This window comes from Salmo trutta, chromosome 30, assembly GCF_901001165.1.
Source record: "Salmo trutta chromosome 30, fSalTru1.1, whole genome shotgun sequence".
Classification (NCBI taxonomy): domain Eukaryota; kingdom Metazoa; phylum Chordata; class Actinopteri; order Salmoniformes; family Salmonidae; genus Salmo; species Salmo trutta.
In genome coordinates, this window is record NC_042986.1 from 8,317,765 (window position 1) to 8,332,744 (window position 14,980).

At 46.4% G+C, this 14,980-nt stretch overlaps 1 protein-coding gene across 6 annotated transcripts in view; it reads left to right on the forward strand.

The window, feature by feature from the left end:
- znf385a (zinc finger protein 385A) overlaps nt 1–14,980 on the forward strand; it is a 94,813-nt gene that overhangs the window by 57,055 nt on the left and 22,778 nt on the right. For 3 of the 6 annotated variants that reach the window (XM_029722503.1, XM_029722504.1, XM_029722501.1), the window contains exons 2-3: nt 1,250–1,419; nt 9,971–10,081. In XM_029722503.1, coding sequence (XP_029578363.1) covers nt 1,250–1,419; nt 9,971–10,081 — 281 coding nt within the window. Of the gene's footprint in view, nt 1–1,249; nt 1,420–2,994; nt 3,188–5,542; nt 5,752–9,970; nt 10,082–14,980 lie in introns of those variants that run through there. The other 3 variants (XM_029722502.1, XM_029722506.1, XM_029722505.1) reach the window with 3 other exon arrangements.

A 14,980-nucleotide genomic window follows, 5' to 3' on the forward strand; every position in this document is an offset into this window, starting at 1 on the left:
AGCCCCAACTCCCTCTCACTTTAACTCTCTCTCCCTTCTCTCTCTCTCTCTCTCTCCCGCTCTCTCTCTCTCTCTCTCTCCCCCCTCTCTCTCTCACCATGTCCTTTAACTGGGAGACAGCTGCTGCTGAGAAGCCTGGGCTTAACATCACATCACATTCCCCTCAACAGACAGAGGCCACTTTGGGCTGCTTTTTCAATGCAGCTGAAATGATTCGAAATACGAACACAACAAACTTTTTGAGAAGTGCGGGGTGAAAGCCCTCCAGGAAATGAAGAAAGTATTTAGGTGGGTAGGAGGAAGAGAAAAATAGTATCAGGCAGCTACAGAGAGAGAGAGAGGAGAAAGAGCGAGAGAGAAAGAGAGAGAGTGGAAAAAGAGAGAGATAGCGAGAGTGAAACAGAGAGAGATAGCTAGACAAACACGGAGAGATGGAGCAAAAAAAGGAAGAGACGGCTGGGAAGCTTTAAGTCTTGGGGGAATTTGAAAGCCACAGAAATCCAGTTGCGGATATTAAGAAGCTTATTTTTTTGCAAGCTGACTTTCTGAGGTTTGCTGCTCGGTGCGGAGCCCCCTCAGTGTCATCCTTGACAGAGGTTACAGAAGAAGAAGGGAATAAGGAGGAGGCAGAGAGAGAGAGAAGGGGATAGGAGGAGGAAGAGAGGAAGAGTGAGAGAGGAAGGGGTGAGGAGGGGGGCAGAGAGGGACACAGAGAGAGATAGGGACGATGACGTAGACAGAAGACATGTTTCATAACCATGTTTCATAACCACTGCCTGACACTGGCAGCCTGTTAAAATGAAATGTTGACTTATGTCCTCACAAGCTATGTTGGTTCTGGTTTTATCTCCACCTTTCCACTAGAAAGGTGTTAGAGGACAATAATGTCTAAAAATCTGTGTGTTATTCTACGAAAGTGAGTCAATTATCATTTGTAGCCCACTGTTATCGTTGCTGGAGTTGATGCAGGTCCTCACCATGTTTCGGAGAGTGTTCCTTTCAAGGACATACAAGAGCCTACGCTCTTCGAAAAAAGGGTTTCAGAAAGGGTTCTTTGGCTGTCCCCAAAAGGGTTCTACGTTGAATCAAAAATAGTTCTTCAAGGGGTTCTCCTATGGGGACAGCCGAAGAACCCTTTAGGTTCTAGACAGCACCTTTTCTTTCTAAGAGTGTACTGTCTGTACTAGTCAGTGTATGTACTGTATTTTGACTGTGTCCCTCCCTCCATCTTTTCTCTCTCATTCTGTAGGAGGTATAAACCGTGCGGGGGCGATGCCTGCATTCCTGCGGACCCCCACTATGATCCAGCCTCACCTGGATATGAAGCCCTTCCTGCAGTTCCCTATGGATACAGCTCCACCACAACACAGCATGGGTCTGTTTCACAACTTCAACACCGTGAGTAGTATATACAACACCGTGAGTACACGCACGCACGCACGCACACACACACACACACACACACACACACACACACACACACACACACGTATGCACTATTCTGTAGGTACTGACTCCAGGTCACAAGACGAAATACTAGCACAGTTAAGGTCAGGAAACCTCCCTGTTAACTACCTTTCAAAGGAATTGGATTGAAGAGTAACTTCAAGGTCGTTTTTACAAGGCTGTATACTTCAGAACACACTTCTACTTACACTTCAAAACACACAATGTATCAACCCCGCCTGAGATGAATGTTTGATGTGTGTTCTCCAATGTGCCCTGTGGATGTCCTTCTCTCATTTCTATAGGGACTCTCTGTGTCCTCAGGCCAGTTGGGTTCAAATACTACTTGAAATCTTTCAGAGACTTCGAGCGTTTGCCTGGAATTCAACATGGGTGGGGCTTGCAGTCTTGTCCTTTGAGCCAGACAAGCTCAGTGAAATGCAGCTGATGTATTATAAAGATGTCAAATACCATTTGAACCCAGGTCTGCCCTAGGCTATGAGTTATGGCTGATCATTTTGATTAGGATGATATTTAGCATATCGCCACAGTCAGCATATTGTTGAAAAGAGCTGTGCATTGCATTCTCAAGATGGCTGATTTGGAAATGCATTATAAAAAGTACAGTGTGGTTCTGTTGGTCAGCAGAATAGAATGAATGGAACAGAGTAGGATTGTTCTACTAGACTGGACTAGGAACTTCATTCAAAGAGCATCTCGTATGGCTTAGGGTGATCTAGGATCATGTTTTGCCTTTTAGATCAGACAGGGGGGGACCTGATCCAAGATCAGCACTCCCACTCTGAGACACTTTGTGAATATGGTTCCTGGTCCCCCATCTCCATAAAATCTGATTAGTTGTGATCTGAAAGGCTAAACTGATCCTGAATCAGCACTCCTACTCTGAGACTCTTTGTGAATAGACTATGGGCCCAGGTCTTTATGTTGGGTAATAAGGTCATTCCCACACCAGCTGACTTTTTCTCTATTTGTTTGCCATCTCAATCTGTATCCTTGGTTCTCCAGCTGGCTCGGGTCATAGCATGGCAACATAGGGTACGACGCTTGTTGCCAATTGGAAGTGTGGCATGTGAATTGGCCTCAGTGCAGGAGGTGATACAGACATAGAACAAACAGAGACCTTAACCTCCATTTTATTTTACTACCCATCGACTTTAACACGCCCCATAGTTTCTATAGAGCTGCACACTGCTGACACTCACTGTGTTGAAATTAGAACAGGACTGACCGGCCATAGATTGATAACGTTACAGACTGTTTCAGATCTCGACAGATCTGATGTGTTTCTCTTAAACCAAACTAAACCCAGACTCTCTCTCATACTGCAGGTATTCTAGCTCTTTCCAACAGTATCGTGCTGCTGACCCGAACCATACTGTGCTGTCTTGGATATTTAGCCTACATCTCACAGACCTGTTCAGTACCGTTTTGGCTCGATGCTGCTCAGGAGTGTGAAAAGCCCTTTTTGACTTGCCATTCCAAGTGCTCCTGTTTACCACAGCAACTATCTATATTTGGTCTAGTAGGATCTTGTGAATTGTAACAGCCTACAGACTTGTACTGCTGCTGACCAGTAGATGGGGGTGTTGGAGAGGACAACTTGACCTTACCAACGACGTTTCAGGACACCTTCAGAAAGGGATTACTGCATTGTGTGCACTAAAAAACAATGGGGTGATGAGTAACAGAAAGTGACATTACCGAGGATTCGCTCATGCAGGTAATAAACAGGTCTTTTATCTGGAACCGTTGGGAGGGGAGTCTGCGGTCTAGAACGTTGACTACAAGTTCTAGAACGGATCGGGACTTACAGTGTGTCTATGGCAGTGCACGTGCTGTTGCTTCTGTCAATTACGTATAGTAGTTGTGCATTAGACGGCAGTCTTGGGCTGTACATAGATATAGCCAGTACAGCCCGACATTACATGTAGGATCAATGAGAGTGAGGTCCATGTTTTCAGGAGCAGTACGTTTTACTAATGTACTACTTCTGTCTGCATGGTTGTCGTCGTAGCAGGCGTTTATGGATTATTGCCTTTTTTGGGGAGAGAGAGGAGAGGAGGTGTAAACAATTTGCATTTTAGTGATTTAGCCGACGCTCTTATCCAGAGCCACTGTACTTACACTAGTGAGGTCGTCCGTGTTCATACTTTCTTTCTTTCGCACAATCGAAGAGAAGAGGTGAATGATCTGTTCGGGATCATCTTCTGTACTGTCGTTGACCACCTCTGAAGAGACAAAGTCAGTACTCTACATTGTAGAGTCTTTCAAGTTAACTCATGTAGTTCCAAATAGGTTTTAAATGTTACATTTATAAGGATGCGAGATAACTAACCCGAGGCTTCTCGGTAACTGTACAGTAGCTTATAGGTGGTTTACTACCAAAGTGCTAGCAGGTACACTATATGTGTTTTACTGCTCTTTGTACCGGTAACTTAAGCAGGATGTCAATCTAGCTAAAAGCTAAATGAAAAAGTACTTATTCATAGTCTCTGTTATTAAATCTTCTACCTGACTGCCTTCTCTTATAGCTCTGTAGCGTCAATGTCTCTCAATAATGTCATTTGTTCTCTACCTGCATGTGTGTCAATCTGACCCAACGTGCCCTGAGACAGTGATCATTTCTCAGCAGCAGCTGCTACTGGTGGTACTATTGGCTTAAGGGTTAGGCTGAGATAGGTGCCTCGCGCAGGCGGCAGAGTCAGGAATTTCCAATGAAGCTGTCTAGTCATGCGAGCCATGCGCAGACGTGTCGATTCTCACTTGCCGCGGCGGGCCCCACCTGCACCTCCCTCATTCCTTCTCCCTCCTTTCTATCCCTCCCCCCTCCCTCTGTCCCTCCCTGCTTTCTTCCCTCCATGTCTCCCTTCGAACAACTTTCTCTAATACTGTAGCCTCAGGTCCCCTCTCTTGCTGTGTGTCTAGTCTGTCGACAGTCTCGTCTCACACGCTAAACATAACCCTGCCCCCCTTTAGAGACGTTCAGATGAGTATCCCTCCAAGGACCCTGATACAGTTCAATAGTCTCAGACTGTGATTTAGCACTTATGTAAATGTAACGTAATGCTATCCATGTGACGATACTGTGGTGGAGATGTTCCATTTGGGACTAGGGACGCGTCCCAAACGGCACCCTATTCCCCATATAGTGCAATAAAGTAGTGCACCCTGAAGGGAATAGGGTGCCATTTGGGATGAAGCCTAGATTTCTGATGTGTGTAATGAGGTTTTCTCTGAAAGTGGTTCCACATAACATCGCCATGTGTTTTGAACAATTGGTGGTGACTAGTGCAGTATGGGGTGAGGGAAGGGAGGGATGAGGGGAGACGGAATGAAAAGGGAAGGGGTGATGGGGAGGGCAAAAGTTCTACTGGCTGGGGATGACAACCATTGGTAGATGGCAAGAACAGAGGAGGGGGGAGGGAGTGGGGGAGGAGGAGGAAGAGAGGAGGGGAGCATGACACTACACTGACTGCATCTGGACAGATTGTGGGAGTATGCATGTGACGGAGAGTGTGTGTGTGAGAGAGAGAGAGAGGGAGAGAGAGAGAGAGAGAGAGAGGGCAGAGAGAGGGAGAGGGAGTGGGAGAGAGAGAGTGTGTGGGAGAGAGAGAGGGTGTGTGTGAGAGAGAGAGAGAGGGTGTGGGAGAGAAGGAGAGAGAGGGTGTGTGTGAGAGAGAGAGAGAGACAGGGTGTAGGAGAGAAGGAGAGAGAGGGTGTGGGAGAGAGAGAGAGGGTGTGGGAGAGAAGGAGAGAGAGAGAGGGTGTGGGAGAGAGAGAGAGAGGGTGTGGGAGAGAAGGAGAGAGAGAGAGAGCGAGAGAGTGTGGGAGAGAGAGAGAGGGTGTGGGAGGAGAAAATGACTACAGCACCGGGAGAGCGACAGAAGAGCTAGAGAGAGAGAAGAAGAGAGAGAAGTCTGCGTTGATAAGGCAGACACTTGCTAGCTAGGTGACGTATCAGTAGATAAACAACAGAATCCCTCATGGCCAGAACTACTACTTCAAACACTACAGCTATATAGAGACACAAGAAAGAAGGAGAACAAATAAGGAAAGTGAGAGGTATAGATGGAGTGTACCATTAGCTACATTCACTGTTGAGGTTATATCAGTCTAGCATAGTGTAGGAGGTGGCTGAATGAGTAGAGAGACAGAGACACACACTCCCACTACCTCACTCTTACACACCCTGACAGAGACACACACACACACACACACACAGAGATACACACCGGCGGAAGCATGCAGCTTAAAGATCCAGCCGACTCAGAGCAGGAGACGAGGGTGAGTACAGAACCAGAGCGAGCAGAAGTGTTGAATACAGGGATATATGGGACAGAGGGGAGGGATTTCATGTTGAGGTACTCTGCATCTGGGCAGGACTCGAACGGAGAGACTTTGGCGCGCGCACGCACACCTTGGTGTTCAAAGGATGTTTCATCTGGCTTGGTAGAGTTGTTGCTCCTGTCGCCAGCCAAGTCCCACAGTGTGAAATAGAACAGTGTACGGTTGGACCGCAGGATATTTGAGTTGAGCGCCATGGCAGAAACATTTCATCTCTCAGGGCAATGATAGACACGCTTCGGAGAGAGAGAGAGAGAGAGAGAGAGAGAGAGAGAGAGAGAGAGAGAGAGAGTGATGAGAGAAAAGTCAAAGGAGAAAACGGAGAGAAGAAAGTCGAGTCCTTGGCTGTTACTTTTTGGGGCATGCAGTTGTTTAGTGCTGTTTTGTTGAGAGATGTGTGGTATGCCGGTATTGGTCTGTCTCACAGACACTGTTGTGAGTCTGGTTTGTGTTAAAACACTATTTAGGAAAATGTTGGTGTGTTGATGTGTTGAACTGTTGAACTGTTGACATGTGCTGTGGGAGTGATGCTATTCTACAGCGTGTATGTGTTCGTGTGTGTGTGTGTGTGTGTGTGTGTGTTTGAGTGTGTTCCTTCCACCTGTTATGAAGGTGCCCGGTTGCATAGACACTGCCCGCCACTGTAGCGCTGCCAGTGAAGACACGCTCTCTTTCTCGAAAAACGTTTTATCGGAGATCAGAGACCAGTGGAGCAGTGACTGAGAGAACCCTGTTGGTTAAAGTACTGTTTAGTACTAAAGTGAAGTGGAGCAACACCCAAAATACTGACCTGGACCCTGCAGGAATTCAGTGACTCAACCTACCATTACAGTTCTGTTCAGCTTCTCATTAAACTGACTTTATGAGGGTGTTGGACAGACCCCGTGTATTTTAGGAGGTAGACACAGACACACTCCCATTATGGGAAAACTGCCACTTTATACAGTATCTGTTCTTCTTTGATAAGGTCCCGAAAATAAATAGCAGTTACGGTCTCACTCCTACTTAAAATCCGAACGGATCATGGCAAAAAAGTGTGTTTGTTTTTCAGCTCCGTGGTCTTGGAATTCTCTCCGGACCGGCTTGAAACCACAGGATCTTGTTTCCTCGGAGGAGTTGAAAAGTTTGGTTGACTCGCGTCGCTGAGAAATTATTGTGTCTGATATTTGTCTGAAACATTGTTCCCCACCCCCCTTCCGCTGTCTTGGTTGGACCAGGTCTCTCTTGAAAAATAGATGTTATCTCAATGAACCTGACTAACTAAAACCTCTGAACAAACGACACACCCAAACACACGAACATACACATGCACACTGACGACAGCTTTGTTTATGTATGAGGGTTACGTATGCATTTAATCAACAACATTTGGTGGCAGGGGCGTTTGTTTCTATGTGTGGACTATGTGGCTGTAAAACAGGATTAGTGGAGTGGAGTGGAGGTTTCTGTCCTTTTTATACCACTATGTTTTAGAGCATTGACCAGTGAGCAATGACCAAGCAGGCTGCATGGTGTAGCTCTGCAGTAACTTCCTGGAGGTCCAGGAACACTGTATCATCATAGTCCAGCGTTTACTGGCCAGGATCCATCCCCCTTTGCGCTTTCCCTGTGTTCACATGTGGACAACAGCACCAGAAGACCCTTGGAGAGATGAGTTTTGGGGAAATTGGAAGAGTGCAGGACAGAGGGAGAAAGAGGGAGAAGAGGACCAGAGGAGATAAGAATGTGCGATGTCAGGATGTCCGGCGCTGAGCCTGGCCCTCCTCTCCTCTCCTCTCTTTTCTTTTCTTCTTCCTCCTCTCTCTTTCACTCTCTCTCTCTTTCTCTCTGTCTCTCTGTCTGTCTTTCTCTTTTCCTTTCTTCTTCCTCCTCTCTCTTTCACTCTCTTTCACTCTCTCTCTCATTCTCTCTGTCTCTTTCTCTTTTCCTTTCTTCTTCCACCTCTCTCTCTCACTCTCTCTGTCTGTCTGTCTTTCTCTCACTCTCTCTCTTTTTTCCTCTCTCTCTCTTCCTCCCCCCCTCTCTCTCTCCCCCTCTCCTCTACAGATGGTGTCTGTCTGTACTGTCACCCTGTCACTCCCTTTCTCTGTTCCTCTGTGTAGTTTTTCCTTCTTTGGGTTGCCTGGTTACAATCCCAGTGCAGATTTCCAAATTGTTTTGTTTCACTTAAGGGCGTATTCATTTCAGCCTCTTCAGCTGGCTCTCCATGTTAAGGCTGTGTAAGGGAGGCGAAGTCAGGTGCAGGAGAGCAGAGTAGAGTAAACGGGCGCACTTTTATTCCGTTCAACAATAGGCACAACAAATGACATAAGTGCCCAAAACCACGGAACATAAACTATAAAAGTATCGTGCGTGAACATACACCATTAACAATGAACAATTACACTCAAAGACATGATGGGGAACAGAGGACTAAATACATGTAGATTAATTGGGGAATGAAAACCAGGTGTGTATGGAACAAGACAAAACAAATGGAACAATGAAAAGCAGAGCGGCGATGGCTAGAAAGCCGGTGACGTCGATCGCCGAACACCGCCCGAACAAGGAGAGGAGCCGACTTCGGCGGAAGTTGTGACACTCCAGCCAACTTAAGCAATTTTTTAGACATGGCTTACTCTGGCCGTAAGACAATGAGAAGAAACGTAAGGTATTATCATCTAAACTTAGAATCTAAAATGTATTTTTTTTTTTGTACAGTAGAGTTGAGAGAGATTTGTGTCCCAGTAACTGTCTGAATGATTTTTATTAGGACATGTCAAGGAATGGAAATTCAGATTGGTGTCGAATAAAGTTTTATCTTGTCCAGTGAAGCTGACTGGCAATGCTAGCGTAGGCTACACGACCTGAAGTAACCGACGGTTGGCTATGGTGGGAATCAGACCTGGGTTCAAGTAGTATTTGTAATCTTTCACACAGTGAAGCTGTGCTTGATTAAGCTTGTCTGGCTCAATGGATCCAATGGAATCACCGCAAAAGTGCAAACCCCTCCTAATCTAGCCTTCCTGGCAGGCTCAAACAAACGCTCAAAGTATTACTTAAAAAAAGAAAATACTATTTGAATCCAGGGCTGGTTGAAATCCACACCAGCGATGGATCCCCAACTAATGCTAATGTCAATTAAACATGAGCCCAATAGTAAATTACGGTTCAGACAAAAAAAGATAGAAAAAGATAAGGGTTCAGTTCAGAGACCGCAGGACAGGCTGACTGGCTTTCCTGTCTCTTTGTGTCTGGGACCAGGGCCGGCCCTAGCTTTTTGGAGGTCCTAAGTGAGATTTTAGTCAAGTGGTCCCCCCTCTTGATGGCTGAGAGAAAAAAATTGAAGTTTAAAATTAATTTCCTGCTATTCTATGCATCTTTCCATGGGGCGTAGAGAAAATGTTGTGGTTTTAAAGACACATTTCATGCAATTCTAAAAAAAGATTCCATAGGGCGAAGAGAAAATGTTGCAGTTTTAAAGCCAGTTTCCTGTAATTCTGCACAGTTTGACATGTTCGTATGATATCTGAGTGAGAGTGACTAAACAAAATCAATGGGGGCCCCTGGAGGTGAGGGCCCGTGGGCACCTACCCTGTGTGCCTGGTCAGTACTTCGGCCATGATTACTACAAGGTGTAGATAGCTGGCTAGACTAACTTACCATAAAAAATTGTTTTACTGACATGCTAATTGAGTGACTGTCAGTGACTAACATTACAAGAGAAAAACTGGTGCACTACCAAATATCGAAACTGCACCTTGTGTATTCTACTATTCTAATTTGCAACAGTAAGTTGACACCCCGACTGAGTTCCTAGGGGCCGGGGGCCCCTTTTGCCTAGGGCCGGCCCTGTCTGGGACTGTGGTTTAAAAGAGGCTTAGCCTCCTGCAAAGCATTGTCCTGGTGCTAAAGCTGGACAGTTAAATTTATACTGAGTGGCCTTACCGGCCTAACATCCCCATGATGGACACCCCAGCTGAAACAATTAGGAGAAGGTCACTCACTCACAAAGCTCTCCACCAGTTGCACCTGCCCACATAGCTTTCAAAGGTTGTGTTTATTCGGCACCAAACACAAGAAAACAGACTGAAACAGGGAAGCACTGCGTCATTTTCTATTGCACCCTCTCTCTCTCTCTCCCTCCACCCATCCCTCTCTCTCTCTCTCTCTCTCTCAGATGGACCCGGTTCAAAAGGCGGTGATTAACCATACCTTTGGCGTTCCGCTGGTGAAGACCAAGAGGCCCATCATCTCCTGTAACGTCTGCCAGATACGCTTCAACTCTGAGGTACAGTACACTATAGCACTTCTCACAGCATACTCACCATACCGTACCAATCGAAGCTTTTTTTACGCTAGCGTGCTAATCCAAACCAAACGGTACCGAATCTGCACGGTTCCAGCAGCTATGATGGATGTGTAACCAGGCCAGGTCAGCACAGCTTGGTTTGGCTCAGTAGTGTGAAATGCCCTTAACACGCCTAACACATCGTGCAGCACAATTTCGGACACCATATGCACACTGTTTAGAAGGCTTTCTCTGGTTACTATTGTTTATCTCTTTTTTATATCTCTGGACAAAGTGGTGACACCATGGACGTGTTGCATACATCTGCTTGTGTTTCTGTAGTGTTTGGTACATCTGTTTGTGTTGTGGTTTGGCAGTCAATGCCTCATTGGAATATGCGTACCTAGTCCGAGTGAGAGTTGTGAGACACAGAACAGCTGACCTTGGTTCAAATACTATTTGAAATCAATTCTAATATATTATCTGTACTTGATCGGGCTTGCTTGTTGCGATGGAACCAATAGAAGAGTCCCAAAAGTCCCTGTCCACCTGGCAATCCAGGCAGGCTAAAACAAAAGTATTTAAAGAATTGAAATAGTATTTGAACCCAGGTGTGGTATAATACTGCAGTGACAGCCCTGAAGTGTTGCTAGGCAAGCTGAGAGCATGAAATAAGATTTTGCCTCCACGTTTCAAAGGGATTTTCTCTCCCCAACATCAACATGGGGAATGTTGATTAGGTTCTTCTTGAGCGCATGAAAACTCATTTCACATAAGCATACCACAAAGTTTTAAGTCTACATCTCAAATGGCCTATATAGTGCACTGCTTTTGACTCGGGGGACCCATAGGGCTCTGTTCGAAAGTAGTGCACTATGTGCTAGGGGATAGGGTGCCATTTGGGACGCAGATGAAATCTCTCCAGAAATAAGTGCAACGGCAGTTTTTAGACCGCCTTCTTTTATATAATCTGATTAATGTGATTAATCCACCTCCGCTAACTACATTTTCATCCAACCATATGGCACAGTTTATCTTGACTTGTTTTTAATGTGCATACAGCATGACTTGAAAAGCAGAACATAGGGGATAGTTTTATCTAGATGTGTAATGTTGCAATGCAATGTGCATTAATGACTTCATGAATGTACTGTATGTGTGCAATGTGTGTTTTTTGAAAAGCACAATGGAGAGGGTAGGTTTAATGTCTCGTGTCACCAACATTCTCTGAATGCTTTAGAAGCTCCCAGTAAACAAAGCATCCTTTATCTTAGCAAATCACACCATCAACGTGTACATCAGCAAAAATACTTTAGTCTTTAGGCCTATAGTGAAATATTTAAAGTTGGCTTTATGGGCAAAATATTCTGCAGCATAGATTTCAGTTCAAAGCCAGGGTGGATCTTTTCCCATATCCCAATCCCACACAGGGACTAGGGAGTGCCCCATAACACTTCCATGATAATAGTGTCAACCCAGTAAACCATTTGTATTTTTACTGAGCAGGCCTACAATCATGGCCTGCTTGTGGTTTCTGTGGCGGTGGAGCTGTACTCTTCTAGGCTGCATTGAGCAGAGGTAAAGCCCTCCATAGGCCACTGTAGGAAACTTTAAATCTTGCGTGGCTCTGTTGGTAATCGCGTGGCACTGGCAATGCCAAGGTTGTGGGTTCAATTCCCACAGAGATCCCACATAAGTTACATAGTAAAAGTGAACACAGTCATGGCTTAGACTACTACGCCACAGGAAACAGCTGAGTAAGGGGATGTTTATGTCTGTTATTCCGTTGGAAACTTGACCCTGGCTATTAAACTGTTAGGCGGTGTTGTTCATATGGTAAGTGATGGATATTTTTATTCAAGCTAATCTACCTGTCTTCATGATTTCTTTAATTTATTACTCCCATATCTGAAATGAGACATGATTTCATGGACAAAATGTGATCGTTGCATAGGTATGCAGTGTAGTAAGTGAAGTGCATGTCTCAGACCTGGATTCAAATAGGATTTGAAATCTTTCAACTATGTTGAGCTTTTGTTTGAGCCTGCCTGGACTGCCAAGTGGGTGAGGTTCTCACGTCTGGGATTGTTCTTTTTCGTCCCATTACGCCCGGCAAGCTCAATAAAGCACAGCTAAAGTACTTGAAATGATTTCAAATAGCATTTGAACCCAGGTCGGATGTCTTCAACATAAATGCCAGCGACCAGGGACTTGCAGGGTATAAGCTTACTGTTTATAGCCTAGTATGTGACCTCTCAGCCAAACAGGTCTGACACATAAACATGCTGGTAAATATTTACACATACCGTCCAATAAAAAGCTAAGTACACTAGCGTTGTCGGGCCATCTATGAACCCCGACTCCCAGCAGGACCAGTAGCTGCCTCGCTGTGTTTTGCGTGTGTGCGTACGTGCGTTCACACATGCATCCATGTATGTGTTTCTCCCTGCAGTGCTGTGTGCGCGTGTGCGTGTCACGATTAGGGATTTCTGTTGCAATCCTCTCTTACTGTCACAGCTAACACACATTTTTATTCCAAGCAGGTGAAAGGCCTTACTGCACACTACATTACGCTATGGAAAATAGGAAAGGACTGTGCTTTCACCAAAGCTTTTTCCAACAACATAGTACAGTATGGAAGTTAATATTCTAGAGGACACTAACAGTTCTCATATCAGTGTTTATCTTTACGATAAAGCCTCTCTTTTAATCAGAGAAACGTCTGCCTGGTGCAGCCCAGAGAAACAAGTGGCCTCTGACCATATCACCATACCATCAGCAGATATAGTAGTTCTTCAAAAGCTTATCCCATCCCCCCCCATCCCATCTGTGCTCAAGTCAGTCAAGCGATTTCATGCTTCATTGCTGCATTCATATTCCTCTCTGACTGTCTGTCATTCTTTCTCGGTCTCTCGTGGTCTTGCTCTTTTCCCATCTTTCTCAATCTCTTTCTCTCTCTCTCTCTCTCTCTCTCTCTCTCTCTCTCTCGGTCTCTTTCTCTCTCTTGCTCTCTCTGTTATTTACAGTGCGGAAAGCCTGAAATTGGCTGCCACTACTTATCATAAGATGCATTCGTCAAGGGCCAGGGTTATGCCATGGTCTGTGACAGCCCTGTTGCACTCTGATTAAAGGGGCAGAGAGGTGGAGAGATGGGTAAGAGCGGGTAGAGAGGTGGAGAGATGGGTAAGAGCGGGTAGAGAGGTGGAGAGATGGGTAAGAGCGGGTAGAGAGGTGGAGAGATGGGTAAGAGCGGGTAGAGAGGTGGAGAGATGGGTAAGAGTGGGTAGAGATGTGGAGAGATGGGTAAGAGGGTAGAGAGGTGGAGAGATGGGTAAGAGCGGGTAGAGAGGTGGAGAGATGGGTAAGAGCGGGTAGAGCGGTGGAGAGATGGGTAAGAGCGGGTAGAGAGGTGGTGAGATGGGTGAGAGCAGGTAGAGAGGTGGAGAGATGGGTGAGAGAGGGTAGAGATGTAGAGAGAGGGTAGAGACGTGGAGAGAGGGTAGAGAGGTGGAGAGATGGGTGAGAGAGGGTAGAGATGTGAAGAGAGGGTAGAGATGTGGAGAGAGATGGGTGAGAGAGGGTAGAGATGTGGAGAGATGGGTGAGAGAGGGTAGAGATGTGGAGAGAGGGTAGAGATGTGGAGAGAGGGTAGAGATGTGGAGAGATGGATGAGAGAGGGTAGAGATGTGGAGAGATGGGTGAGAGAGGGTAGAGAAGTGGAGAGATGGGTGAGAGAGGGTAGAGATGTGGAGAGATGGGTGAGAGAGGGTAGAGATGTGGAGAGATGGGTGAGAGAGGGTAGAGAAGTGGAGAGATGGGTGAGAGCGGGTAGAGAGGTGGAGAGATGGGTAAGAGGGTAGAGAGGTGGAGAGATGGGTAAGAGAGGGTAGAGATGTGGAGAGATGGGTGAGAGAGGGTAGAGATGTGGAGAGATGGGTGAGAGAGGGTAGAGATGTAGAGAGCGGGTAGAGATGTGGAGAGAGGGTAGAGAGGTGGAGAGATGGGTGAGAGAGGGTAGAGATGTGAAGAGAGGGTAGAGATGTGGAGAGAGATGGGTGAGAGAGGGTAGAGATGTGGAGAGATGGGTGAGAGAGGGTAGAGATGTGGAGAGAGGGTAGAGATGTGGAGAGAGGGTAGAGATGTGGAGAGATGGGTGAGAGAGGGTAGAGATGTGGAGAGATGGGTGAGAGAGGGTAGAGAAGTGGAGAGATGGGTGAGAGCGGGTAGAGAGGTGGAGAGATGGGTAAGAGGGTAGAGAGGTGGAGAGATGGGTGAGAGAGGGTAGAGATGTGGAGAGATGGGTGAGAGAGGGTAGAGAAGTGGAGAGATGGGTGAGAGCGGGTAGAGAGGTGGAGAGATGTGGAGAGAGGGTAGAGATGTGGAGAGATGGGTGAGAGAGGGTAGAGATGTGGAGAGATGGGTGAGAGAGGGTAGAGAAGTGGAGAGAGGGTAGAGATGTGGAGAGATGGGTGAGAGAGGGTAGAGAAGTGGAGAGATGGGTGAGAGAGGGTAGAGAAGTGGAGAGAGGGTAGAGATGTGGAGATATGGGTGAGAGAGGGTAGAGATGTGGAGAGATGGGTGAGAGAGGGTAGAGATGGGAGAGATGGGTGAGAGAGGGTAGAGATGTGGAGAGATGGGTGAGAGAGGGTAGAGATGGGAGAGATGGGTGAGAGAGGGTAGAGATGTGGAGAGATGGGTGAGAGAGGGTAGAGATGTGGAGAGATGGGTGAGAGAGGGTAGAGATGTGGAGAGAGGGTAGAGATGTGGAGAGATGGGTGAGAGAGGGTAGAGATGTGGAGAGATGGGTGAGAGAGGGTAGAAAGGTGGAGAGATGGGTGAGAGAGGGTAGAGATGTGGAGAGATGGGTGAGAGAGGGTAGAGATGTGGAGAGATGGGTGA